The sequence below is a fragment of the Xiphophorus couchianus genome, chromosome 3 (genome assembly GCF_001444195.1).
Source record: "Xiphophorus couchianus chromosome 3, X_couchianus-1.0, whole genome shotgun sequence".
Classification (NCBI taxonomy): domain Eukaryota; kingdom Metazoa; phylum Chordata; class Actinopteri; order Cyprinodontiformes; family Poeciliidae; genus Xiphophorus; species Xiphophorus couchianus.
Genome location: NC_040230.1, coordinates 18,374,432 through 18,401,500, shown reverse-complemented (window position 1 = coordinate 18,401,500; position 27,069 = coordinate 18,374,432). Strand labels below are relative to the sequence as shown.

Here is a 27,069-nt window from a genome sequence, read left to right as displayed (position 1 = left end):
TACTCCATGATGTCCCTTAAGAAAGGAAAACAGCAGACACTGGCTCACTGTAGTCAATTACAAAAGGATGTTGTGATGGGAATATTTAAAAATTATTGGTATTTCCAGTTTGCTTGAAAATGGCAAATAGTAAGCTTTAATTCAGTTTTTTGTTTGTTTTGGGGGGAGGGGGGTTTACCAGAAATGCCTGCTTTGAATTTGAGTTGCTTTCCCAGCATATTCTGTGGGGTTTTAGAAAGTATTTATAGGAAATTTGATCAAAATAGATGTCATTGTGTGGTAGAAAAGTAAAAACTTGAACCTTTTAGTAAGATATCCTGTTCTTGCACTAATTTTATCAAGTAATGTATTCTGGAATGTCTAGAATCTAAAATGACATAATCAACACTTAATAGTCATTGGTTTACCAAGTCTCACTATGAATCTTTCTAGCACTTTTAACATGAGTTTCAACAGAGGTTGAGATTATGGCTCTAATTTTTGTTGAGTGGGTTTTATGTTGTGTTTGGACAGAAAACTGTCAGTCAGATCTGTACTGTCTATGCCATGAGCCTGCATTGTTGCAGTAGTCACTTGATTCAGGGTAATGACTACCTTGATTTATGAAATGGCACCCCGCTTTCTGAAACGGGCCCCTGGCTGTATGTTTAGTGTTGTCGTCCTGCTGAAAGAAAACCTCCAATGTGGAACTTTGTTTCAAAAAACAGGTTTAACAAAACCTGAATAGAAGACAGAAACTCTGAAAAACCTATTGGGGTCTGTGAAGTAAATCATTTTTGTTTTCAAAACAGGTGATGTCAATCAGGTAACTAAATTCTGAGTCAAGTTAGCTTCAAGTGAAGCATGAGCATATACAAGGTGTTGATGACAAACCAGTCTTGGAGATGCTTTTGCCTATTTTTTGTTGCTCACATATTCTCACATGACAGGAAGATCAGAGTTACTCTCTCTCACTTGTTGTAAAATGGAAACAGAGAAATAATGGTGTGTCTTGGGAGAAAGGCTATGACAGGTGGAGATTGGTGCCATCTTAGTCCAAGCGTCCTCTGTTATTTTAGCAAATTGTATGATCTGTGAGGAAACTTTAATTACCTTAATTTGCTCTGCTCAAGTCAATCAAATCATTTTTTAACACTGGGCAGTAATGTAGAACAGTGGAGCTATAGTCTCACTAATTAGTATTTGGACAATGAGGAGTTATAAATAGGTTCATGTGAATTTTTCAAAGTGGCATGTCTGCTGTAATAAATATTCCGCAGGACCCATTTGAATACAGTAAATGACCAATTTCCGTGCTCCTTTTACCGAATAAAAGCTAAAAGGAGCATTGTAGGTCACGTACGTTTTAAAGCAGGATCATTCCTTAGAAAAAGGGTGTTGAGGGCACGCCTTTATCCAATCCCAGCAAAACAGGCCATCTGCCCTGCCCTGCCCTGGACTGCATGAACACCAATTAAATATTTGAGTTTTTAATCCTTATTTTAAAGACACAGTAATGCAAACGTTTGAGTGCCAAGTCATATTTACTTTCTGCAATTTTTTGTTTCAGCCTATTTGACAAGTTGTTATTCTTTGGGTGGCACACTAAAGCCAGCAGGGAATCCACCCCTATTGGTTCTACCACCACCGGTCGAAATGTTGGTTTAATCCACAATGCATCCGTTTCGTGTGATTATCCGCCCCTTTTGCAAGCTTGACACAAGACATATTTGACAAGCATAAAAGAAAAGAACTTAAAACACACAACATGAACATGATCAGATGATGTATTTAAGCACTCAAAAGCAAGCAATATGACTTGTCTTTGATTACAGCATTTTATTACAGCTTGTTTAATCTTCAAATCATTGTGTAAATTGGGCACATCAAAAGGGTAGCTTATGATTTCTTTGAGCAAGTTGTAAATGTTCATAATGCAAGTGAATGTGTACAATTTTCTGCTTTTTCACACATTTTTCATTGTTTAAGTCTTGGCCTGTTGCAATAAGCAATAAGTCAATTAATCATATGATAAATTAAAACAAGCTCAATAATTTTCATTTTCATAAGTTATTTTTTTTTCTTTTCTTTCTCTCTATCAAAAAGTGGATGGCAAAAGTCTGGCGCATTATGGTCTCAGTTTTCCTTTTTTGAAGGTCAATTTTGTTTACAGACACTTTGAGAATGTGTTCTTGCATTATTCTCCTATTACCATTATATTACTGAAAATGGTCCAAAGCAACAATGTAATTGTTTGACAATAATTTATGAGACAATTTATTGTCCAACAGAATTTTCAATTGTGACAGGCCTACTTATGTAATGTTGATCAAAATGTAATATGCAGGTCTCTGTTAAATTGTCTTGACCTCCACAGTATTTAAGTTTGTCATATGAAACTTAACATGCAAAACCAGTTGTCATAATATGTCAAGCATAATTCAAAACATTTGCATTTTACTGTGCTGTGTGTATTATGCATGTGGGGGTGTGTATGTATGTGCATTTATTTATCCATCCATCCTTCCAGCCAGTCATCCATTCATTCACCAATTCATCCATCTATCCATCCATCTTCTTTCACTTATTTGGGGTCAGGTGGCGGGGGTAACAGCCTAAGTAGCAACACCCAGACTTCCCTCTCCCCAGCCACTTGTTCTCTCCAGGGGAATCTTAAGGCACTTCCAAGCCAGCCGAGAAACATAGTCCTTCAACGTGTCCTGGGTCTTCCCTGGGGCCTCCTCCTGGTGAGAACACCTCACCAGAAAGGCGTCCAGGAGGGACCTAATCAGATGCCAGAGCCACCTCAAATGGCTCTTCTTGACCTGAAGGAGCAGCGGCTCTACTCTGAGTCCATCCTGGATATCTGAACTTCTCACCCTATCTCTAAGTTGCATTACACCCCAAGTACAAATGATTATTCCTAGAAATGTCCACACCCATGTCAGCATGCAACAGGACCTAAAAGTCATTGCCAAGTTTTGGCTCTGTTTGTTTAAGAGGAAGGTTATTGTTAAAGAGAGGCATATATTTTTCTGATTGGCTCAAGTGTTTTTCTTTCTTTTTTTTTCTCGTCCATCGTTATAAAAAAAGGATGGAGCAGTAAAAAAGTTGCTCACACAGAACTAGTCAACAGGTGAGCACATTCTGGATCAAGCAGCATTTGTGTAACTTAGATAATATAACTGTTGGATCCTTTTTAAACTAAAACCATTTTTTACTTTTTCAGCCATGGGGATCCTTGTGCTGTTTTGTGTTGTGGGGGCTTTATTGAGTTGTAAGTACAACTAGTTTTTGCTGATTTCTATTACTGTGTAATTTAATTTGTTCGGCTTAAATTAAAGTGTAATTCAGCAAAGTTTTGATTGCATATGACATAGTTTTTTAGACTGCTTATTGAGTGCCGCTTAGAAGCAGTCAATGAACTAAAGTTCTTCAAAATATATCAGTCTATTTCATAAAAAGTGACCATTCATTTCTTCTAAAATTGTGATCCCTTTTCAGCAGCCATCTTTTTGGTTTCTCAAATAGTATAAGGTTTCTTTGTACTATTTGATAAATATATACATATTTATATATTTGTTTTGCCTTTTTATATATTGCATATATACATATATAATATATATGTAATATATATTTTTTAAATTTTAAAACATAATTGCTTCTGTGAATCCTTTGATCACTGTGGTGACAATAGTCTCATTAATTTCCTAATGCTTTTATCACATATTTTTAACACACAATATCCTGTGAAACTCAGCTGTGTATTGCTCATTGTTTTTTGAAGCAACTTGAAAAAGCTTTGGCATTAAAGTGTTTCTTCATTTTTTTCACCCATTTTTCATCCTGTATCACCCAGGTCCATCTCATGCTCTTTGGACAGGAAGGGAGTTTATCCTATCATTTATGGAGAATTATGCACCAGACTATGACAGTCCTCGTTTTCAGCTGTATATTACAGCTGTTCAAGCCAACACCAAAGTGACCGTGCAGGTGCCTCTCTTGAAGTTCAAAGAGGAAAAAACCCTTAAAGCTGGGGAAAGGGTCACTGTCAGTGTCCCTACTGGTGTCGAGATGTACAACAGTGAAAAGTCCTACAAAACTGTTCAGGTTGAAGCTTCAGCAGATGTGTCTGTAACCTCCTTTAACTGCAAGCTCTTCACAGCTGACACCTCTGTCATATATCCAACTACTGCATGGGGGAAAGAATATTTCATCCTCACTCCTCCCAGTGGTCCCTACGGCACTAGCAAAGAGTTTGCTGTGACAAATGGCAAAGACAAAAACCAGGTGGAGATATTCCCTGAAGCATTAATCACCTTTCAGGGACGTGTCTTCAACAAAGGCAATAAGTTGGTTATAGATCTTGAGCCATATGAGAGTGTTCAGCTTCAGAGCAAATATGACCTGTCTGGTAGTCAGGTTACTTCCCAGCATCCTGTTGCTGTGTTCTCAGGACACACTTGCTTCCTTCTTTTCTCTAAATGCAACCACGTTTATGAGCAGCTTTTACCAGTGAGCAGTTGGGGAACCAGCTTCATCTTATCTGCTCTGAGCTTCCAGAAGAACTATGACTCTGTTTATCTCCAGGCCTCCCAAGCCACCCAAGTCAGCGTTAACGATGGTAAAGGCAAGACTGCCTTTAGTCTCTCCAGAGGCACGATAAAGGAGATCAAATTAAAACACCCTGAAACACTTTTTATTCAGTCTGATCATGGCATCCAGGTTCTGATGCTTTTTAACGGCGTTGAATATAGTTGGTTCCAAATATATGATCCGTTTTTTATGACAATCCTGCCCATAGACCGCTTCTGCTCTTCTTATTCATTAGAAGCTCTTGAGAGTTTTGACAACAAAGCCCTTATTGTGGCAAAAACCAGTGCAACAGCCAGACTTCAATTGGACAACAAAAATCTACCACAAGATGTACAATGGAAAACGGTTGCTGGGACAGATTTTTCATGGGCAGAGATGTCCTACAAACAAATCTCTGGCAACAACATCCACACTGTGTCCAGCTCTGGTTCTAGCTTTGGGCTCTACAGCATTGGAGTCAGTCAAATGAATGGCTATGGTTCTGTAGGACACTGTATAGAGGAAGGGAATTCAGGTAAGTTGCACAAACTAAAGCTGACCAGAAATAATTTTTGTCTCAAACATATCAGATGAATAATTGTAAATATATTCTTTTTTTCTGTAGGCTCTTTATCGTGCAGTAGCATTACTTGTAGTCCCAATGAGGTCTGTGAAATGAGTGGTGGGTTTCCATCCTGTGTGGCCAAACCAGTGAAACCACAGCTCGGTACCTGCTGGGCCATGGGAGATCCTCACTATCGTACTTTTGATGGACGGCGTTTTGACTTTATGGGCACCTGCACATATGTTATTGCTAAAAACTGTGAAAGTAACAGCAAACTCCCAACCTTTGAAGTCCTTGCCCAGAATGAGAACAGAGGCAGCCGCAAAGTGTCATACATTGGTCTGGTCATAGTTAAAGTCTATGATATCACTGTCACAGTAGTTCGGTCTGAAAATGGTCGTGTAAGGGTAAGGGCTTTTTTATATTTTTTATCTATATTATAATGTGTCAGCTATGTTTTGTTAAATTAACATAATTTGTATTTTTTTTATTGTGCAGATTGACAACAGTTTGTGGTCCTTGCCTATAGTCTTGAACAACAGCAAACTGAATCTGTTTCAATGTGGCCGCTCTGCAGTTATAGAGACTGACTTTGGCCTCTCTGTCCGTTATGACTGGGATCACAATCTTGTGGTCAATCTGTCCAGCAGCTTTGCTGGTAAAACCTGCGGACTCTGTGGTAATTTTAACGGCAGCCCCGCTGATGATTTCACCACACCCTCTGGCACCCAGGCAGGTGGGGCTGTGGCCTTTGGGAGCAGCTGGAAGGTTCCCGGATTGGAGCCTGATCCTAAGTGCATAGATAATTGCGTAGGTGGATGTGACACCTGTAGCAGTTCCTTGATGAATAAGTATGGGAGTAACTCGTATTGTGGACTCATTGAAAAAGAAAATGGTCCATTTAACAAGTGTCATCCAGTCATAGACACTCAAGCTTACCTGGAAAACTGTAAATTTGATTTATGCATGGGAGGTGGTCTTCGTCAACTCCTTTGCAAAGCTTTTGAGGCCTACACTGAAGCCTGTCAGAATGCTGGAATCCAGGTTCAAGATTGGAGGAATATGGCAAAATGCCGTAAGTGCCTTAATGCAAAGTAAAAGATAAAGTCTATTTGAATATTCACAATCCATTATTTAAATTAATCTAATGAAGTTTACTCTGCTTTTTCTCCACACAGCTGCCAAATGTCCAGCAAACAGTCACTATGAGTTCTGTGGAAACGCCTGTCCAGCTACTTGTTCTGACCCAACTGCACCCTCTAAATGCAAACACCCTTGTGTGGAGACCTGCACCTGTGATAATGGCTTTGTTCTAAGTGGAGACAAGTGTGTGCCTGCTGCCAAGTGTGGTTGCACCTATGAGGGTCACTACATTCCTGCTGGGGAAGCATTCTGGGCTGACCAGAGATGCAAGCGATGGTGTAAATGTGTTCCTGGAACCAGGCGTGTAGAGTGCCAGGATAAGGGCTGTGGACCAGGGCAGCAATGCAAATTGGTGAATGGGATAAGAAGATGTCAAGCATTGTCCCAGAGCACCTGCCATGCCACCGGTGATCCCCACTATTTGACCTTTGATAAGATGCGGTTTGATTTTCAGGGCACATGTGTGTACCAACTTGCTGCACTGTGCTCAAAAGACCCAGAGTTGGTTCCCTTTGAAGTGCTGGTGCAAAATGATCAGAGAGGCAGCAAAGTGGTTTCCTATACTAAGTTAGTACAGATCAATGTCTACTCTACCAGCATTGTCATAACAAATACACACAAAGACTTGATTTTGGTAAGATATCCATAAAAAATATATGTGAGTTTTGATTCTACCTTGATTTTTTTTACTGCCCAAGAGTGCAACTAAACTTTCTCTCCTTTAGGTAAATAACGAGCTAGTTAACCTTCCCATTAATCTCAATGATGGGCAGATATCTGTGCATAAAAGTGGATGGGATGCTGTTGTCACCACAGATTTTGGCCTAAAAGTCACTTTTAACTGGCAAAGTGCTGCATTTGTTACTTTGCCGAGCAACTACATGGGGGCTGTGTGTGGTCTTTGTGGCAACTACAATGGCAAACCCCAAGATGATCTAACCCCTAAGGGTAGCAACAAACCTGTCAAGCCAGCAGACTTTGGCTCAAGCTGGAAAGTGGCCGAAATCCCAGGCTGTGTCGAAGGCTGTAAAGGGGTATGTCCCACTTGTGACATTACAGACAAGCTTCAGTATGAGAAGAAAGATTTTTGTGGGATAATCAGAGACCCTAATGGGCCGTTCCAAGAGTGTCATGCAAAGGTGGATCCAGCTGACTACTTTGAGGACTGTGTCTATGATGTGTGCCTGTATAAAGGCAGGAAGGATGTACTCTGTCAGGCTATTACATCATACACATCTGCTTGCCAAAAAGTGGGGGCTAAGGTTCACAGCTGGAGGACCACTCAGTTCTGTGGTAAGAAATACGTCAATAGAAATAACAATTGTATACTTTTCTGTGTACTTTTTTGTAATGACAATGGCAAATTATTTTTTTTTTTTTGCCATCTGTCCTTTGCTTGCAGCTGTGAAATGTCCCAATAACAGCCACTATGAAATCTGTGCAACTGCATGTCCTGCAACATGTAGCAGTCTTGCTCCTCCTCAGGGCTGTGAGGATATATGTGAGGAGAGTTGTGCCTGTGATGAAGATTACATCCTCAGTGGAAATCTCTGCGTCCCCTTCTCACAGTGTGGATGCGTCCACAATGACCGGTACTACAAAATAGGCGAGGTGTTTTACCAAAATGGACAGTGTCAGCTCGAGTGCAAATGCACACAAGATGGAGAGGTAATGAATGACAGTAAATATCCTGTCCCTTGCAAAATTATTCATATATACTTTTGTAACTTATTAAGAACCACAAACTATATTGTATGTTGTCAAGGTAAAATAAAAAGAAATCTTGAGTCAATCATTTGTAGAACCATGTTTTGCTGCAATTGCAGCGGCAAATATTTTAGTCCATGTATCTACCAGGTTTACACATCCAGAGATTCAAACTTGTCTGCATTCTTCTTTGCCTGATAGAGCAAACTCATTCAGATTGGATTGAGATTATCTGTGAACATTCATTTTCAAGGTTTGTGATGAACGCTAAATGGGATTAAATGTCATCAATATCTTTAACCTAACATTATCGTTCCATGAATTCTGTCCAGATTTTGTTTTGTGTCCCTACTGTTGTGCATAAGTAGCACTTAAAGGGGTTAGCCTATCACCAAACTGACTCAAGCCTAAAATACCATCTCAGTGTAATCACAGTTCCCATTCAGAAATGTGAACTGTGAAACCATTCACAGTTCACATTTCTGAAGAGGTATTTTTTCAAAAAAAATTACTTGAATGATCAGAGGTTCCTGAAACTGTTGAAAGCTGAAAGGGCATAATAGCACTTTGCATGAATCTGATAGTTGAATAATCTAAATAACTGATCCAGTTTGTTCTCTAATGTTCTCTAGCAATCCATTGAGGCCTTCAGTAAATATCTGGATTCATATTGAATTCATTGGAACATATAATTAAGAGACTTCTAAAGGCAATATGAGTAGGGATGTGACAGTAAAAGGAGATTAATGCAATTGCACATTATACTTTTAAATGTTCCCTCCTGAAAAAAATCTAAAGAAGTACAAATCATTTGCTGGGCAGCACAGTGGTGCAGTTGGTATCACTGTTGCCTTGCAGCAAGATGTTCCTAGGTTCGGTCCACAGCCTTTCTGCATAGAGTTTGCATGTTCTCTCTGTGCATGCGTGAGTTCTCTCAGGGTACTCTGGCTTCCTCCAACAACATGACTGTCAGGTTGATTGGTTTTTCTAAGTTCTCCTTAGGTGTGGGTGTGTGTGCGCATGTATGGTTGTCTGTCTATGTGTTTCCCTGTGGGGGTGACCTGTCCCAATAACCGCTGGAGATAGGCACCAGCACCCTTCATAACCCCACTAGGGATAAGCATGTGAGATAATGGATGGATATTATTTGTGTTGGTCTATCACATATTTGTGATGTTTTAATTTATATTTTCTTATAGTTACAGCTGCTATGTTGTATTTTAAGTGCTGATTTGGTAATTAAACTTATTGACGTTTGTGGTTCTAATGTAACAAAATGCAAAACAATTTCAAAGGGTGAAATCTTTATCAAGGCACAGTTAATTTACCTTGCTGGATCTGCAAACACTGTTTCATGTGTGTCTTTCACTCAGGTTGAGTGCAAAAACTTCTCATGTGGCCCTAATGAGAAGTGTAAGATAGAGAATGGAGTTCAGAAATGTCACCCAGTTGGGAAGGGTGTTTGTCGAGCTTCTGGTGATCCCCACTACCTTTCATTTGATGGGAGGAAATTTGATTTCCAAGGCACCTGCACGTATACTCTGTCTAAAAGTTGTGGCGTGGAGGGGACCCACCTCCAGGCCTTTTCAGTTCAAGTGGAGAATGAGCAGTGGGACCAAATGAGGGGAAAGAAAAAAGTTTCTGTCACCAGGCTGGTTGCAATGGAGGTCTATGGCTTCACCCTCATAATGAGAAACAAAATGCTGGGAGTACTGGTAAGTGATGATATTTTTATTATTATTATTTGAATGTGTATATTTGTTTCTGCAGTATTTATGTAATATAAATCCTGTGTATTTCAGATAAATGGAGAGTTTAACAACCTTCCGGTCAATCTTAACAATGGAGCAGTTAAGGTTTATCAGGAGGGCAGAAATTATGTCATTGCAACAGATTTTGAACTGGTAGTCGCATATGATCTGGTCTACCATGTGACGGTCACAGTACCGGGTAATTACCGTGGTAAAGTCTGTGGGCTATGCGGCAACTTCAACGGAGACAAAAATGATGACTTCCAGATGTCTAACCATCAAGTCACCAATAACGTCAACATGTTTGGAACATCATGGAAAATCACTATTCCCAATGTAGTGTGTGAAAATGGCTGTGAGGGGGATAAATGCCCAAACTGTGATGCAGCTCATAAAGCTGTGTTTTCAAAGCCCACTTACTGTGGTATCATTGCAGCAGCCAATGGACCTTTCGTAGCCTGCCACAGTAAAATTGACCCACAGCTGTACTTTGATGACTGTGTGTTTGATTTGTGCGCCTCCAACGGAGAAGGAAATGTGCTTTGTGACAGCGTAGCAGCCTATGCTTATAACTGTCACTTGGCAGGAGTGGATGTCAAAGACTGGAGAACTCCATCCTTCTGCCGTAGGTTTTCCTATTGTCATATTATTGGGTCCTACATTTAAAAAAAATATTTTTCTCACGTTTTTAATTTTAGCTGTTTTTCTTCTTTAGCCATGAAATGCTTTTCCAACAGTCACTATGAAATGTGTGCTGAAACCTGCTCTACTTCCTGTCCTGGCCTCACGGAAATTGTTGAGTGCCCCACTGGCTGTACAGAAGGCTGTGAATGTGACACTGGCTTCCTCTTCAACGGACAGACGTGTGTCAACGAAACTGAATGCGGCTGCTATGAAAATGGAAAAACATACAAAGTACAGTTCAGCAACTCTTTCAGTAAACCTGCATAAGACTATAATTATAAAAATGAGCTGATATATGAGGTCCATTTGCTTCAAATTTTAGATTTTAGCTATTTACATTAAGATGTAATCTGCAAAAAAGTTAAGTTTAATCTGAAACTTGTTTTAATTTGCCTTTGAAGGGATTTAAACCCATTATTTTCTTTTTTTTTTTTTATTATTTACCAGCCTGGTGAAATCATATATCAAGAGGACTGTAACACAAAGTGCACGTGTAATCCAGCAACAGGCCTTGTCTGTGAAAAATATTCATGTCCTAAAGACACTAAATGCATGGTCAAGAACGGAATCCGGGCATGCCACAACACAGGTAAGATGCAAACACTACAACATATTTACTGATATCAAGAAATGTGGTAAAGTGGGAAATAAAGTAATAATACTTTATTTTCAAAAATATATGTTGAATTTATTGGTTAATACAAATGTATTCAAACCCCTGGAATAATGTATATGTTGACATATAACAACCAGAAATTTTGATGTATCTAATTGAGACATTATGTGACAGACATAACTGAAAATGATGTTTTAAAAATCTCCAATCTAGCATTCACACTAGAGTGGCAATATGCAAGTCATTGTAAAAAAAAATAAAGAAAATAAAAAAGAATAAAATACAGCTTAGTCTGCAGTTTGACGGTGCTCTGATCCCATAGAACTAAAAGTGAACTGTCTAGTATACATTCAAAATGTTTTACATTGTAGAAAACATTACATCATCTTAAACAAACCATCCCCATGGTAAAACGAGATGATGACGGTATTATGCTGTGGGGGTGATTTTCTTCTGTATCTCAAGGAAGGCTGGTAAGAGTTAATGGAAGTATTGATGGTGCTTAATGCAAGTCAGTCATGAAGTACAACCTGTGTCAGGGGTGTCAAACTCCAGTCCTCAAGGGCCACTGTCCTGCAGTTTTAGATGTGCTTCAGGTACAAAACACTGGCATGAAATGGCTTTATTACCTCCTTCATGTGTAGATCAGTTCTCCAGAGCCTTGCTAATGACCTAATTATTCTATTCAGGTGTGGTGTAGCAGAGGCACATCTAAAAGTTGCAGGGCAGTGGCCCTCCAGGACTGGAGTTTGACACCTGTGTGTTAGAGTCTGCAAAAACGTTGAGAGTGCAGCAGAGATACACTCTAATTGAATGTTTAGATCAAAGCCTACATATGGTTTAGCTTAGTCTAGTAAATGTCTAGACTTGAATCCAATGAAAAATGTTGTAAGATCTGAAATATTATGTGTACAGGCAGTCTTTACCAAATCTGATTGAGCTTGAGCCAAAGAAGAAGTGATTGTTTTTCTTTCTAGATGTCCAAAGATGTTAGAGACATTTCCTAAAAGACTCTAGAATTTTAGCATTGTAGGTGGAGGTTATGCTAACTTGTGGAACAAACTACAACGGCAAGGTTGAGATCACAATGTAGCAAAAATGTAAACAATTTCAAAGAGTATGAATACTTTTGAAAGCCACTGGAACTTAATCTCGATTGTCTCTTTCAGATCCCTGCAAAGATGCTAATTGTCGTGTCCAAGAAGAATGTCGTGTTGAGAAGGGCAAGGCTCTGTGTGTGCCCAAGTTCACTGGCACCTGCTGGGCCTGGGGTGACCCACACTACCACACTTTTGATGGGTACAACTTTGACTTCCAAGGAACCTGCAAATATGTTATCTCCAAAACCTGTGGCACTCTATATGGTCTTGTTCCATTCTCTGTAAACGAAAGGAACGACAACCGAGGCAACACAGCGGTTTCTTATGTCAGGGAGGTTGATGTGCTTGTTTATGGGTATACCATAACAATTCGAAAGAACCAAATTGGTCAAATTATGGTGAGATTTTAACCTCCTGACTGATTCACCTGCCAAGTTTCTCTGAGTGGTGTGAGTATTGTTCTGATATTTGCTTTTCAGGTGGATGGTGAGCTGGTGAATCTTCCTGTTCAGCTGGGTGATGGTGAAGTGACTGTGCTTCAAAGAGGGAATGCTGCTGAGCTACAGACAGATTTTGGTCTAGTTGTCACCTATGACTGGAACTGGCACGTTGTCATCAAGCTTCCTAGTAGCTATTATGGCAGTGTCTGTGGCCTGTGTGGCAACTTCAATGGCAACAGTGGAGATGAGCTCCAGAACCCTACTGGCCAAGCTATCTCTTCAGTGATTGAGTGGGGAAAGAGTTGGCAAACACCTGATCAGGACAAGGACAATCCCTGCTGGGATACATGTGAGAAAAACTGCCCTACCTGTGACGATAACAACAAGAAACTCTACCAGACTCAGGCTTTCTGTGGGGCCCTAACAGCAAAGACAAATAATGTGTTCCAGAAATGTAATGGGAAATTAGACCCTCAGGCCTTCATGAACAGCTGCGTGTATGACATGTGTTTAAATAAAGGAGACAAAAAGATGCTGTGTCAGGCACTAGACTCCTATAATCAACAGTGTCGAGAAGATGGAATAATAATCAAGAACTGGAGACAGACGTTTGGCTGTCGTAAGTTTAAAAATTATTCTGCTGAAGATTGTAGTTAAATATTTAGCATCTTCTCATCCTTCTTTCTGTCTTTGGAACATTTTATTTACATCCAGCCATGAACTGTCAAAGGTACAGCCACTATGAAGAATGTGCCAGCCCCTGTCAGCCATCCTGCCCATTCCCCAAGGAAAAGCAGATGTGCAGCGGCACGTGTGTGGAGGCCTGTGTGTGTGACATGGGTTATGTTCTCAGCGCTGGTGTGTGTGTACCATCTAAAACATGCGGATGCTCATATCAGGGACTCTACTTCAAGCCAGGCCAGCAATTCTGGGCTGATGAAACTTGTGGTCGCCTGTGTACGTGTGACACAACTCTGGGCATGGTGACATGCCGTGATGCCTCCTGCTCTTCCAATGAGAAATGCACCGTAATTGATGGAGAGCGTGCTTGCAGGCCCATCAGCTACAGCCTGTGTACAGCCTCGGGTGACCCACACTATCGTACCTTTGATGATCGCAAGTATGACTTCCAGGGCACATGCGAGTATCAGCTGGCTGGACTGTGCTCCCAGCACGCTGGGCTGGTGCCCTTTAATGTGACTGTGCAGAATGACAACCGGGGAAGCAAGGCAGTGTCCTACACCAAGACTGTCAAGATTTCCATTCATGGCGCCACTCTCATCATCAGCAAAGAGTACCCCTACAAGGTCTTGGTGAGTATTGATGAAGTGGTATGAATAATAAAGCATGTGGATGTTGTATTAATAGCAATAGGAGTAATCTGCTTTTCTGCACATTTGTGGAGGGATAAGAATTAGGACACAGCTTCCAGTCGTTTCACTGAAAATAAAAACCCATCTGATTCGAATGAGTGGATGATAATTTCCTTTGTATCTGTGCTAATTTCCTCATCCCTCATGCTCTACTGTATATATATTTAATCACATATTAAAAATTTAATCCAGACAGTCTTAATTAAACTAAGATTTAACTGCACATTAGAATAGATCAGTGGGGTGTGCAGAATTATTAAATGTATAATCTCCTAAAAATACCCCCCACCCCCATTCTCTGCTCTTCAGCTGAATGGGCAGCTTGCTTTGCTGCCTCTGGATTACAATAATGAGCTGACTGTGTTTCAAAGTGGCCGTACAGCTGTATTGGACACTGTGGCTGGTATCACCGTGAGCTTTGACTGGGGAAGCACAGTGACCATCTCTCTGCCCAGCACCTACCAGGGCATGGTTTGCGGTCTGTGTGGCAACTACAACGGCAAAGCTCAGGATGACCTGGCCATGCCTAATGGACAGACCGCTCCTGATGGGACCAGGCTGGGGGACAGCTGGCAGGTGGGCATCACACCTGGCTGCTCATCTGTCTGCCAAGGGCCTTGGTGCCAGGCCTGTTCAGACTCGCAGAAGAAAGTCTACCAAGCTACCAAGTACTGTGGTATCATTGCTGATAAGGCAGGGCCCTTCAGAGAGTGTCACAGTCTTGTGGACCCCACTCCTTACATGGAGGACTGTGTTTATGATGTTTGTCAGTACCATGGTCATCAAGGCTCAGTTTGTGATGCAGTGGAAGTGTATGTGTCTGAATGTCAGAGCAGAGGAATCACAATCCACTCCTGGAGAACAAATACGTTCTGCCGTAAGTTGTGTTTTTTTCTTTATCAACTTAAGGGTATATTTAATTATTTTTTACAATATTTTCTATCCACTTGTGTAGAGGCTTGTAGCTCACCATAATTATATTAATTTCCATGACTAAAATTGAGAAATATTTTAAATACCGGTAACCTGGCAGAACGCAAGTTAGTGCAAGGTAGCCAAAACAATGGAAAAAGTTGTGTTTTACATGTGTTTCATACTTTCAAGACGTTTACATGCTCTGGCTCATAAAATATGAAGCATCCACTTTAAGCATTGTTTTAAGTATGTATGTCACTTTTATTCTGGGTGTTTTTTTCTGTCCTGCAGCAATGAAGTGCCCTGCTAACAGCCATTACACCCTATGTGCCACGGGTTGCCCAACCAGCTGTGCTAGCTTAACCTCTTTCGCCACCTGCCACAGGCGCTGTGCAGAAGCCTGTGAGTGTGACCAAGGCTATCTGCTAAGCGGGGAAACTTGTGTGCCAGTGAGAGAGTGTGGATGCTCTTATGATGGTCAGTACTACAAGAAAGGGGAGGTGTTTTACCCTGAAGACAAGTGCATGAAGAAATGCACCTGTGGAGAGAATGGGGCTGTAACCTGCCAAGAGGAGAAGTGCCGTAAAGGAGAAGTCTGTAAGCTCCTAAATGGTGTGAAAGGATGCCATCCAGAGGGTGAAGCAAAGTGTGTGGCTTCCGGTGATCCTCATTACACTTCCTTTGATGGTCGGAGGTTTGACTTCCAGGGTACCTGCATCTATACGCTGGCGAAAGTTTGCGATGATGACAAAGGTCAGCTCACACCATTTACTGTTACCCAGGGCAACGAGAAGTATGGAAATGGAAAAGTGGCTGTAACCAATGCAGTTGCAGTGACAGTCTATGGTTATGTGATATACATTCAACAGCGCCTGCCATGGAAAGTCATTGTGAGTTTGAGCATTTTTTCCAATACATTTGTTAGCTTGCTACAAAGTTTTTTAAAGATACTTTTTCTCTGGTTTTGTAAAAATCTATCCACATTTTGTCTGAGATTCCAAGGGAAAGTGTTGCAATACCATGTATGCTGTTGAAAAAATATAACTTTAATGATACCAAAAATCAGAAGAAAAAAGTTCAGGAGCATGTCTTTTGCCCAAGATATACTTGGGCAAAAGAGTCCATTTTAAATTAATTCAGAAACAATATTTAAACTACAAACATGTTATTGTGATGCCCTGTACAGAAAAACAAAGTAAATATGTTCAAAAATCTTTCTTTTTGTTAAGCTTTTTTTTTACCCCTCCAGGGGGTCTTTTGTGGGCTCTAGTGTGCCTTATATGAAAGTAGGCTGACAGGACAGGGGGGAAGGCATGTGGCAAATGTCGTCGGGTCCTGGAGTCGAACCCGCGACAGCCGCGTTGAGGACTCAAGGCCTCCAAACATGCGTCGCGCTATCCCCTACGCCACCACGGCACGCCCTTGGGGTTTTTTAGTTTGCTTTTTGACAGGATTTGCAAGCGCAGCAGAAAACGTATCTTTTAAAAATATAAAATGTTTATGAGGACAGGACTTTAGCCTTTTCAGCACAGTCTTCACAATGTTTTCTCTAACTTATGTTTACAGGTGAATGACGAATTGCTTAACCTGCCTCTCTCACTGGAAGAAGGCAGTCTGATTGTCACTCAGGAAGGTCGCAATATAGTGATCCGAACAGTGTTTGGGCTCAAAGTCCTCTACGACACTGTGTATTATGTTGAGGTGGTTGTTCCTTCTACATACCAGGGTAGGATGTGCGGTCTATGCGGCAACTACAACAACAAAGGTAGTGATGATTTTATGCTTCCCGGTGAGAAACAAACTAATGACATCACTGACTTTGGGAAGGCGTGGGTGGTGGACCTTCCTGGATACGTGTGCGGTGGCTGTGGAGGCCAATGTTCTTCATGTGAACCAGTGAAGGCAGCTTTGTATGGAAAACCAGACTCCTGTGGCATCATCAGTGCACCTAACGGACCTTTCAAAGCCTGCCACAGTAAAGTTGATCCTGCCTCATATGTGTCTAATTGTGTGTTCGATGTCTGTGCAACTGATGGCAACAAGGATACGTTGTGCGACAGCATACAGGCCTATGCTCTGGCCTGCCAGGGTGCAGGAATTCAAATCCAGCCATGGAGAAGCACCTCCTTCTGCCGTAGGTCACACAGTAGCATTTTACCTACCTATCCAAGCTACCTACAATTTGTTATTAATAAGCACATTTTGTTTTATTGCAGCTGTTTCCTGCCCTCCACACAGTCACTATGAAGTGTGTGCGGACACCTGCAAAGGGACATGCGCCAGCTTCCTTCAACAAGTCACTTGCTCTGAAAGCTGTTTTGAAGGATGCCAGTGTGATGCAGGCTTTGTTTCTGATGGCATTCAATGTGTTCCACTTGACAACTGTGGGTGTGTGCACAACAACAAATACCTGACGGTAAACTTTGAGAGAGACTTAACATCTGCTAAATCTGGTGGACAAGAAATTACTCATATATTTCATTTTCGTGCCAACGCTCACCATTGAATTGGGATTTTACTATCCCTAACTGTGTTTCAGGTGGGTCAAACTGTAGTAGACAAAGACTGCAGCTCCAAATGTGAGTGCCAGGCCTCTGGGCTGGTTACATGTGAAAAGCTGCTCTGTACCAATGGAGAGGTCTGTGACGTGAGAGATGGGGTCAGAGGTTGTCATGTCATACAGGGCCATTGCAATATCAGTCCGGTTGGCGAGCTGAGCTCCTTTGATGGCATGTCTGGAAAAATAGGAGCACAAGGGGCTTTTGACTTGGCATCTCTTTGTAATGAGGCCAGTAACCAATGGTTCCGTGTGGTTGTGGATGTGAGGCTTTGCAGAAAGAATGCGCCTCTCGCTGTTGCCACTTTGTATGTGTTCTTTAAGGACACTACTGTGGTAGTAAACAGTGAGCATGTAACCTGGGTGAGGAGTTTAAACCATGATCCTTTTAAAGCAGAAACAATTTAGACTTTGGGGAGCTTTTTTTTTTTTTTTTTTTACATCTTTTCCTCTTATTTCCTATTCATTATATTCTCCAGGTAAATGGTCGGAAGGTGTCCCTGCCCAGCAAAGTGACAAATGAGTTATCAGTCCAAATCTCAAACAGGAGTGTGGTTATTGAGAGGCTCTCAGGTGTGCAGGTTATCTATTCTATGTCACAGAAGGTCACTGTCACTGTTGATGGTAAACTATCTGGTGAAATTTGCGGTGCCTGCGGCAACTACAACAATAACTCCAAAGATGACATGAAGACAGCAGATGGGAAAATTACAAGTGATTTCTCAGCTGTGATTGGGTCTTGGAGTGCTGAAGACTTCTCTAGATGGTGAGTATTTTAAACATTCTGCAACATTTTGTGATAAAAATGTTGTAATATCTGCAGTCCTTTCAGACAGTGCCTTGCAAAAAGATATTTTTACTGTTGCCACTACTATTTCATTGGGATTTCATGAGATGAAACAGCACAAGTGAATGCAAAATTTCAAAGCATAACTGAAAAGCGGGTAAAGATATTCTGCAACTGCTGTGAAAAGCAATGCTTCAAAGTATTTGGAAGGGTTACTAAAAACAAATGCACTCATACTTTTCAGTTTTTTTATTTGTATGTCCACTTCATAATGATATGCTGCCTTCTGTTAGTTCATCAATAAAATACCTAAATAATACATTGAGAACTTGAGGCTGTCACATGAGAAAATTCAAAAGAAAAAAGGTCAAAGAAGGAAATACATTTACAAGTGGCAACATGTTACATGTTTATATCACAGTGCTTCTCACGCTGGCTTTTTTGCTTTGAACAAAATAGCTTCACCTTCTCGTTCATTGTCTTTAACCTCTTTAGTTAAGGCGTATGATGCAATTTTTCCGCTCTATTATCCAAACTTTCAACTTAATTTGACCGGTGAAATAATCAAGCAGAGATCGGTGAGAGAAGGGACGTTGCTACAACTATTCAACCGCTTACTCTCTTAACAGCATGAACTAAACAAGGACTCCACAGAGCCCCTTTTAAAAGAATGAGAGTGTGGTTTTTAATTGCATTTGGCTCAATTTAATTAAGAAATGCTAGAGAATCCCCTATGGTAATTACTGATTAAAAAGCAGGTGAGGCTGACAGGCATGGCCATCAAAAGCTACCAAGCTTGCAATCCAATCTCTGCTTGTCATCCAAGGACACTTAAGACTCATCTGGGTGCAATATTAATTTGAGAACTTGTCTTTAGTTTAGTGTCCTAGCCTCAAGTTAGACCTTTGGAATCCCCCCATGTACCCCTCCCCCCTCCACTTCCTCTTATTTAGTTATTTCACCTTGAGAAACACAAGAAAATAACCCAAAGAAGAAGTGCTTGCTCTTACATATGTGCATGGGAGGATTCAATTCTCAGAAGAACTGCTTGTAGTCTCTGCTGTGCTTGAGTGGTAATAAAATCCCTTCCTCCAATGCCACTTTGACTGCAATTTTCTTTTCCGCTGCAGTGGCCTGTAGAGAAGCTGCTTCTGTGTCGATAGAGGCCACTGGTACACAGGTAAATTATGAACCCATTTCCTGTGGAAAAATGTGAATGAATAAGACAGTTGTACAGTGTGACGTAAATGTGTGTGTTTTTCTCTGTTATACAGGAAGAAGAGAGGTTTCTTTGTTTGCAGCCCTGATTGCCATACTTCACCGCTTCCTCCTGATTGTCATTGCAGTTTTTGTTGTTTCCTGGGGATTTGGTTCTCTATTGTTCTCTTTGCTGTTATTGAACCAAATGGCTTACTCTTGTGCAACATCGCCATCTAGTGGAAGAAAAAAAAAGAAACTATACCTGATTTGGTATACTTTCCCAATCTTTTGCAAATGTGTAATCCAACCTGATCACTGAATAAATATATACCTGATTACAATTTGTACCCAAGTTATTTGTTTCATGTATTTAAAACATGCTGTATACAAACACACAGATTACATTGTGCTTTGTAAAAGTAATCACATCCTGTGACCCTTTTAAAATGTTGTCACATTAAGACCAAGACTAGCAAATTAGTGAATGTATGAAATGGAAAGAAAATGAGAGAAGCTTTTCATTTTTGTCTAAAAATCTGGAAACTTTGGTCTGCATTTGTAATCAATTCATTTATACTCCTAAAATAATATAAAGGCATAACCAGTTGGCTTAAGAAATTACTTGATTAGTAATGGCCAACATTCCATATCACCCTGAACACCCCATTCACATGATGACAGCAACATCATGCTGTGGGGATGATTTCCTAAACATGACTGGAGAAGACAGGCGGAGGATGACATTAAATACAGGGAAATGTTGGAAGAAGACTTGCTATTGGCTGCAAAAAGACTCAACCAGTGTAATGGTTCGTTCTCCATCAGGACAGAAATCTTAAACATTCACCCACGAGTACAGCTGAAGAATTTTGGTGAAATCATATTCATGTGTATAAATTGCCCAGTCAAAAGTCCAGACCTAAATCCAACTGAGTGTAAGACTTGAAAATGTTTGCTCTCAGAGGTTCTGCAGACCAGTTGACTGGTTTTGAGCTATTTTGTACAGGAGACTGGGCAGAAGCGTAGGTTGGTGGACTGCTGGTAGAAACACCCCCCAAAATGCTTGCAGCTGTGATTGCAGGCACACACAAGCACAACCCCCACCACTTCCTGTAAAATCCTGGATTACTAACATACTCTGTCTCTGCGGTTCCTGATCACATCAAATTCTATCGTAGAGGAAACTCTGGGAACAATGGTGAGAGCAATGTATTTCTATGATGTGTTGACACAGAGGCAGAGAAAAGAAATTCATAACACACTTATTTATTTGTACTCCTAATGCATGCACAACAGTGTTGGTCTGTCAGATAAAATCCAAATTAACTTTCCTATAGTGTTAGCTTTCTGTCACCATCCATGGTGTTTGGAATTGCCTAATTCGCAGAGTAACATCTATGGTGTTAGGGTAGAAATTGACCTCTTGAATTCTTCAAATTGTAGTGAAATAATATAAATACAAAATGAAGTGCATATTAGTACCCACAGTTGCCTTAGACTGAACACCTATGGAAGAAGCTGCACCCATCTCTCCCAAACATCCCTTACAGGAGAAAACTTGTCAGACTTTGAGTGTCTCTGTTTTCAAATCTGAGGGTTCTTGAGATCATTCAAATGGTCTAAAGTGACATTGCTTCTCTGAAAATATTTCTACCAGATGACGCGTCCCAGAGGTATTCAGTGGTCTCGATGCTGGATCTGTGTAATCCACCAGCAAGAAGAAGAACACCAGTGTACAGAGACAGGTATTCCTCATCAAAGTCAATCCTTTAGACTTTTTGTCCTTGTAGGTTTGTTATTGTGATTCTAACCTTTTTAGTGCCAGTGGCATGATCAAAAAGCATGTATTGATTTCACAAATCTTCTCACAATGAATCTTGTGACCCCAGGGGTCATTCTGATGACTTTTGCCGATTCTCTAGTTAGAAGGGAGGTGGATGTTTTGGTTTTATTTTGTTAATTCTGAGGTTTCTGACAAAGTAATAAAATCTTAATGTGACCAACAAAATTTATGTGGTTAAGTGCTTTTATGCACATAAAAATTGTGGTGGAGGTTAATGGTTGTACGGTGGTGAAATTTAAAGAAGTCCAAGGAGTGTGAATACTTTGCAAATGCTTTTTTTGTGTCAGTGGCCTCTGCTGCAGTTGGCATATCGGGAAAGAGAAATTCAATCACCAACAGATAATAAAAACACAAGGCCCTTGTAGAAAGAGGGAACCTGGGAATAAATACAAACTATGGGATGTTCTGCTGACCAACCATAATGAGGCAAGGGCCTGTTTCCAGTTTGGATCAGCTTTGTTTTTGCTCACTTGGAAAGGAATCTATCAGTTTTTCTTTTCTTTTTTTTCTTTTTTTAGGTTGTTTGCAGAAGAAGCAACCTTATGAGGACTGTTTTCATACTGCCCTTGTGACAGACTGCTATGGCCCTGAAAGCACTTCTCTGTTTATGCTTTGGCTTCACAGCACCAAGCTTCTCCCTCAGAGCCAGTAAATTACTCCACAGTACAACAAGCTCACTGTTCTACTCTGCTTAAGGTCTCTTAAATTTGCCTATGGGGAGCAGACAGAATGATCACAGCTCATTATGACGTTATATTTTAATATCTCTGCAGGCAATAAATTTTTGTTTTCCAGCAAATAAAAATACATATACAGCACATGAACACAGTGGTATGTAGCTGTGGTTATGTTGTTTAACAGTGCAGGGCAGCTCAGGGTAATTTTTGGGAGTAACTTCAGTGGCACCCCGCCCCCTCCTCCACTTCATTCCTGAGGCAAAAAACCAAGACAGAGCAGATCTTGACTAAGTTGTGCAGAAGAGCCCAGACTTACACATGTAGCATGCAACAGAGCCATTAATTTTAAGTTAGTTAATTTTTCTTTTTCATTAGCTTGTTTTTGTATATATTTGGTTATCTTGGCTCAAGCAACAACTGAGTGGGAAACTTTCTTGGGAAGTTTGATTTACTGAGGATCTCACAGTTACAAGCGGCCGGTGCACGGTAAGTGGATTTTATGGAACAGGTTCATGAAAATTTTTACTGAATCATTTGCATTTAACTTGCAGTCCAATTGATTCTGCGATAAGCTAACAAGACAAATTAAAAACACACCCTTTCCATAACAGCAGCCTTATTTATGAGACATCCTAGTTTTGAGGGTTTTTTTTTTTTCTTAAATCACCAGGTCTCAACTTCCATCCTCCAACTAGAAGAACCTCCTCTGTGTAAATATAACCCTGTCTAACTACTACGAGATATGTGATTCGGTCACAAGTTCACATGCTCGTGTTTGATACATCTGTTCGCAATTTCCTGTGTGACTTTAGGTCTAAAACTTATATTTTCCCATATTTTGCAGAGCTTTTATGTCAAGTGCAGTAATTTTTCGGCTTTAATGAAACTTGCCCTCATGCGTCCACACCGCAACTTTAGTTTACTTTCGAAGGTGCTGGGGGAAATTTCTTCTCACGCAAAGTATCGCGGTAATAAGCGATAACAACGACGCAAACCAGAAAAAAGGGGGCCACTTTTCACGGTCTGATATCAGGCAGGAAATGGGTCTAAATTTAAGTGATGGATTCAGGTTCCAGTGATTTTTATTTATTTATTTTATTTTATTTTTTTTGAAGCGCAATGCTGGAGCATGAGTGATGTTAAGAGAAGATTAAACTCGTGAAACAAATTATTTTTATTGCAGGGTGGTTGGTTAAATTTTCAGAGTTGTAAGTCAAAATGATTACATCTAAAAGAGCAATACAATAACTTTCGAATTACAGCAAGATCATGTGGCAATTATTCAAAGAATAAAACAGCTACATACTTTGTATTTCTCCTAGCTCGGTTTGGAAACCTGCATCTTTGTGTGTGTGTGTGTGTGTGTGTGTGTGTGTGTGTGTGTGTGTGTGTGTGTGTGTGTGTGTGTGTGCGTGTGTGTGTGTGTGTGTGTGTGTGTGTGTAAACGTCATGGCAGCAAGCCAGCAAAAGGCGAATAAAATTTTGCACTGTTTTTTTAAGCAAGCGGAGTAAGTTGTAATGCTGTATGCTAAATAATGACTAGTTATGCCAGTACATCAAGATGGTTAACAAGAATAACCTAATTCGTTGTCTGTGTTCAGAGGTCGGTATTTATTTGTGGTTACATTTACTTGAGCAAATGTTTGAAAAACAGAGGGGAAAAAAAGTCTTATGTGAATAGTTTTACTTCCCTATGCTTTTTACTTTTACTTGAGTATTTTTGAACTACTCTTACTTGAGCAGATTGATTTTGCATTTAAATAAAAGAGATTGGAAACATTTTTAGATTTCTGCAGTGTTTTGAGCTAATGTTTATGTGAATCTTAGCATAATTTCTCAGCCTTTTCTACATGTCATTGTAATTGCTTTTGTATTAATAAACATGGCTATTTTATTTGAAAGGTTACATAAACATATGTTTATGTATTTATACTACATTAAAGTTCTGTTTACTGTGCCCCCAAGATAAGCCATTGCCCCTTGCTACACTTAATTCCTCTGGAGCCGGATCTGGGTACTTTGTAAAATTATATATCCTTTATCTCATTAATAAGTGGCACAGTGCTGTAGGATAGTCTTTCTTACATGTTCCATTTGTTTTTGAAGCATAAAGAAATAAGCATTTTTACAGAGTTTTCTTGCTAATATAATTTTTGATACATTCAAGTTGTCTTAAAAAGCACAGCTGGGCATGATGTGATATCTGATTTGAGAACTTTTCTTGGATGTTGGAGACAGTGAGATTTGCTATATTTTGGTAATAAATTTTTCTGCAAGCTTGGACTTTTCCATCTAGAGTTCTGATTTCAGGGTCATTCTTGTTTCAGCTAGAAACTCTACAAAATTCGACTTTCAAGTGCAAAGAGAATGCATCATTAATACTGCAACTGTTTTTTTTCTTACTTATAAGTAAAATGTGCTATCCTCAGGTGTTACATCATTCCTAGATCTGAGCTACAACTTCTGAGACTAATTGAGTGTAGCATAACTTAATTTAAATTCAAAGAACAAGACATAACCAACTGCTTGAACAAGCACAAGTCCAAAGACTGTCAAAACAATTTTAGTTCTTCTACATTAGTTAGCTGTTCTTCACTGGGCAGCCCTGCTTGTTGCCAGTTGATTGGCAGCAGATCTAGACTTGCCGATAGTAGGCCTAACATAATACAAAAACATGCCATTGTTATATTTATCTTAGGTTAATACTTTAGTTTCTCAAAATGTGGGACAATATCAAGGGTGATGCTTGGGTTGCGTTTGGTAGAACTCAAAGAAAATGTGAGTATCAAACTTTAGATTTTCCCTCTTGGAATTTTGACTTTGTGGAAGTCTGGTAAAGTGGGTCAGTGGTTAAAGCTGTCTAAAGCAAGTACTGGTCAGGAAATAGTAAAAATCTGTATGATGCAATCAGGTTCTGATGTTCATTGTTTAACTCAGACCAGAACAGATTTAGAACATTTTGACAAAATATTGAACTCCTGAAATGATTATTCACGCAGGAGCAAAACAAAACAAAACACACACCATTTATCCTACTGTTACGATGCCAAAATCCTCAAACTAAAGGAGTAGGAGTGGGCTACTAGTTATTTTGCTTGAGTTTCTTGGAATGATCCAAATTAACAATGGTCTAATCACATAACTAGTGGCGTGTAATCTAATTGTCATTCTCAGTGATAGCTAACTACCAATCAATTAATTTCAAGAGAAATTAAAGAAGAGGTTATTACTTCAGATAAATTTCCAGCAGCCATGTTGGATTTCAAGATTTTTGATGCTGAGAAACATCCCCACTTGAAATTTCAACTTTAGGTGACTTTAAAGTCCAAACCTAAATCCATCAACAAAATATAATGTACCAATGGAAAAGATTTATAGTTTTCTTTTTCTTCTTGAATGTTTTTGTGAAAAAAAAAACAAGCAATCTCTTAGGTTAGTACTTGAAAATTTTGGTATTCACTAAGGTCATACTTGTTGTAAATAGCTTAACACTGATGTGTTAACAAAAGCAATCTGAACCAAACTATCTTTTTTTTTTACCTGCTAAACGACTGTGTAAACTCCAGTTTATTATAATCCACTTCATTTCACTTAAAGTGCTGCTTTATATGTTTTTTTTGTTTTTTTTTCTGTCTCCCCATTATTTCCTTTTATATAACTCAGAGGGCTAACAAACAAGATTATTGGATTGCCTCTTGTTCGAATAGCTCGCTGTGTGTTTGTTTGATTAAACCTGATTGGCAGGTCTTTGTACTTAATCCTGTTCCCGGGGCTTGAAGCGTTCATTTTTCGCTCTGACTACAGCGCGATGTTCACACCCCCGCGTTGGTTGTGCATGAATCTCCAGCAGAGCTCAGGGCCAAGGAGGGAAGCATTGGCTCTGCTTTGATCTCCCCAATGCAAAACATTTAATTTCATGGCTCAACCGCACAGCTAAGTTATATCTACCTGTGTTGCATTTGTGTTGCCACGACTCGGGACCATACTGGCATAATCGGTCTGAGGAGCAGGCAAAATCACAGTTGGTGTGATCTCCTAAAAGAGAGCCTTCTTCAGCTCGCGTGTCCAATTGCAAGAGGTTGTCTGGTTTCTTGTAATCTTAAGGGTGTAAGAGAATCCCAAAGGAATGTTCTAGATACTATATAGATTGAAAAATAGCACCCCCGTTACCCCCACTCATGGTGATGACCCTGCGAATCCCACTAACCAAATATCGAGTGCAACTTTACACCTCTCTTTTCGTTGCACCCCTCTGCTGCCAAGAAGATGTTCTGATCTGCAGGGCCAAAAATAGATACTCTTCTCCTACTCATAGCCTGGAAAACAAATTATGAAGGCATAGATCCTGTTATGTTGTGTCTACAAAGATGGAGCATTATGTTCTTGTCAGGAATTAAATCATCGAATGGGTGAGGTTTACTCATGTAACTGAGTTTACTTTAGTCTTCATAAGGATATGATTTTATGTAGTGTAACATTATACCTCTGAGTGATTCAACCCTGAGAATATCACAAAGATCCAGTGAAATGTAAAGTCGTTTGTAATGTCAAGTGACATTACAGTGGCTGAGAAATGATTTCATACTCTTTTAGTCACATTATAGCCACAAACTTTAATATGTACGTATGTTTAGTATGTTACTAGGATGCAATAAAACAACTAAAAGTGTTTAATAAGTGTAAGAATAAAAAAAAAAAAACCAAGATAAAGATCCATGGAAACCCCCTTTTTTGCATTTACACCCCCAAAGTCAGTTTTGCACATTCAGAGATGGAAACTCATTTAGATTTGATGGAGAGCATTGCTAAAAACATTCATTTTCAAGTCTTGCCACAAACTGTTAATACATCTGGATTTTACCTACCCGTTTCAACACATGAATATGTATTGATTTAAATCATCCAAGACTAGCTTTCCATGTATGTTTAGGGTCATGCTCCTGTTGGAAGGTGAAGCCTCTAACAGGTTTTCTTTCAGGACTTGCCTGTATTTAGTACCAACCAGCTTCCCTGGAGCTTTAAAAAGCTTCCCATTCCCTGTTAAGAAAACCATCACCCACGGCATGATGATGCCACCATCATGTTTTATTGTAGGGATAGTGTGACCAGGGTGATGTGCAGCGTTAGTGTTTCGTCACATAATGTTCTGCTTGTAGG

At 40.0% G+C, this 27,069-nt stretch overlaps 2 protein-coding genes across 5 annotated transcripts in view; both read left to right on the top strand.

Moving 5' to 3' along the window:
* Window positions 1-3,043: 3,043 nt before the first annotated feature.
* On the top strand, window positions 3,044-19,733 carry fcgbp (Fc gamma binding protein). Its single transcript, XM_028012987.1, has 23 exons — window positions 3,044-3,115; window positions 3,209-3,256; window positions 3,839-5,089; window positions 5,180-5,526; window positions 5,618-6,194; window positions 6,298-6,896; window positions 6,988-7,555; window positions 7,665-7,930; window positions 9,343-9,684; window positions 9,772-10,345; window positions 10,436-10,635; window positions 10,852-10,993; window positions 12,190-12,518; window positions 12,600-13,179; window positions 13,275-13,873; window positions 14,243-14,810; window positions 15,140-15,738; window positions 16,415-16,982; window positions 17,065-17,264; window positions 17,388-17,768; window positions 17,885-18,171; window positions 19,323-19,372; window positions 19,467-19,733. The coding sequence occupies exons 2-22, from the start codon at window positions 3,211-3,213 to the stop codon at window positions 19,330-19,332; spliced, it is 9,033 nt and encodes a 3,010-aa protein (XP_027868788.1). The 5' UTR covers window positions 3,044-3,115; window positions 3,209-3,210; the 3' UTR covers window positions 19,333-19,372; window positions 19,467-19,733.
* A 2,422-nt stretch (window positions 19,734-22,155) lies between these two features.
* LOC114142167 (FXYD domain-containing ion transport regulator 6-like) overlaps window positions 22,156-27,069 on the top strand; it is a 19,411-nt gene continuing 14,497 nt past the window's right edge. Inside the window, exons 1-2 of one of the 4 annotated variants that reach the window (XM_028013302.1) lie at window positions 22,156-22,398; window positions 22,583-22,622. The gene's annotated coding sequence lies outside the window, so the exon portion shown is untranslated. The remainder of the gene's footprint in view (window positions 22,399-22,582; window positions 22,623-27,069) is intronic. The other 3 variants (XM_028013304.1, XM_028013301.1, XM_028013303.1) reach the window with 3 other exon arrangements.

What these genes read in the sequence shown, in the direction of transcription:
- fcgbp (XM_028012987.1), top strand. Translation starts at nt 3,211, where the DNA reads ATGGGGATCCTTGTGCTGTTTTGTGTTGTGGGGGCTTTATTGAGTT. An exon ending in CCGGGCATGCCACAACACAG is followed by an intron (nt 10,994 to 12,189) that starts GTAAGATGCAAA and finishes TGTCTCTTTCAG; the next exon opens with ATCCCTGCAAAGATGCTAAT. An exon ending in GCCTGCCATGGAAAGTCATT is followed by an intron (nt 15,739 to 16,414) that starts GTGAGTTTGAGC and finishes TTATGTTTACAG; the next exon opens with GTGAATGACGAATTGCTTAA.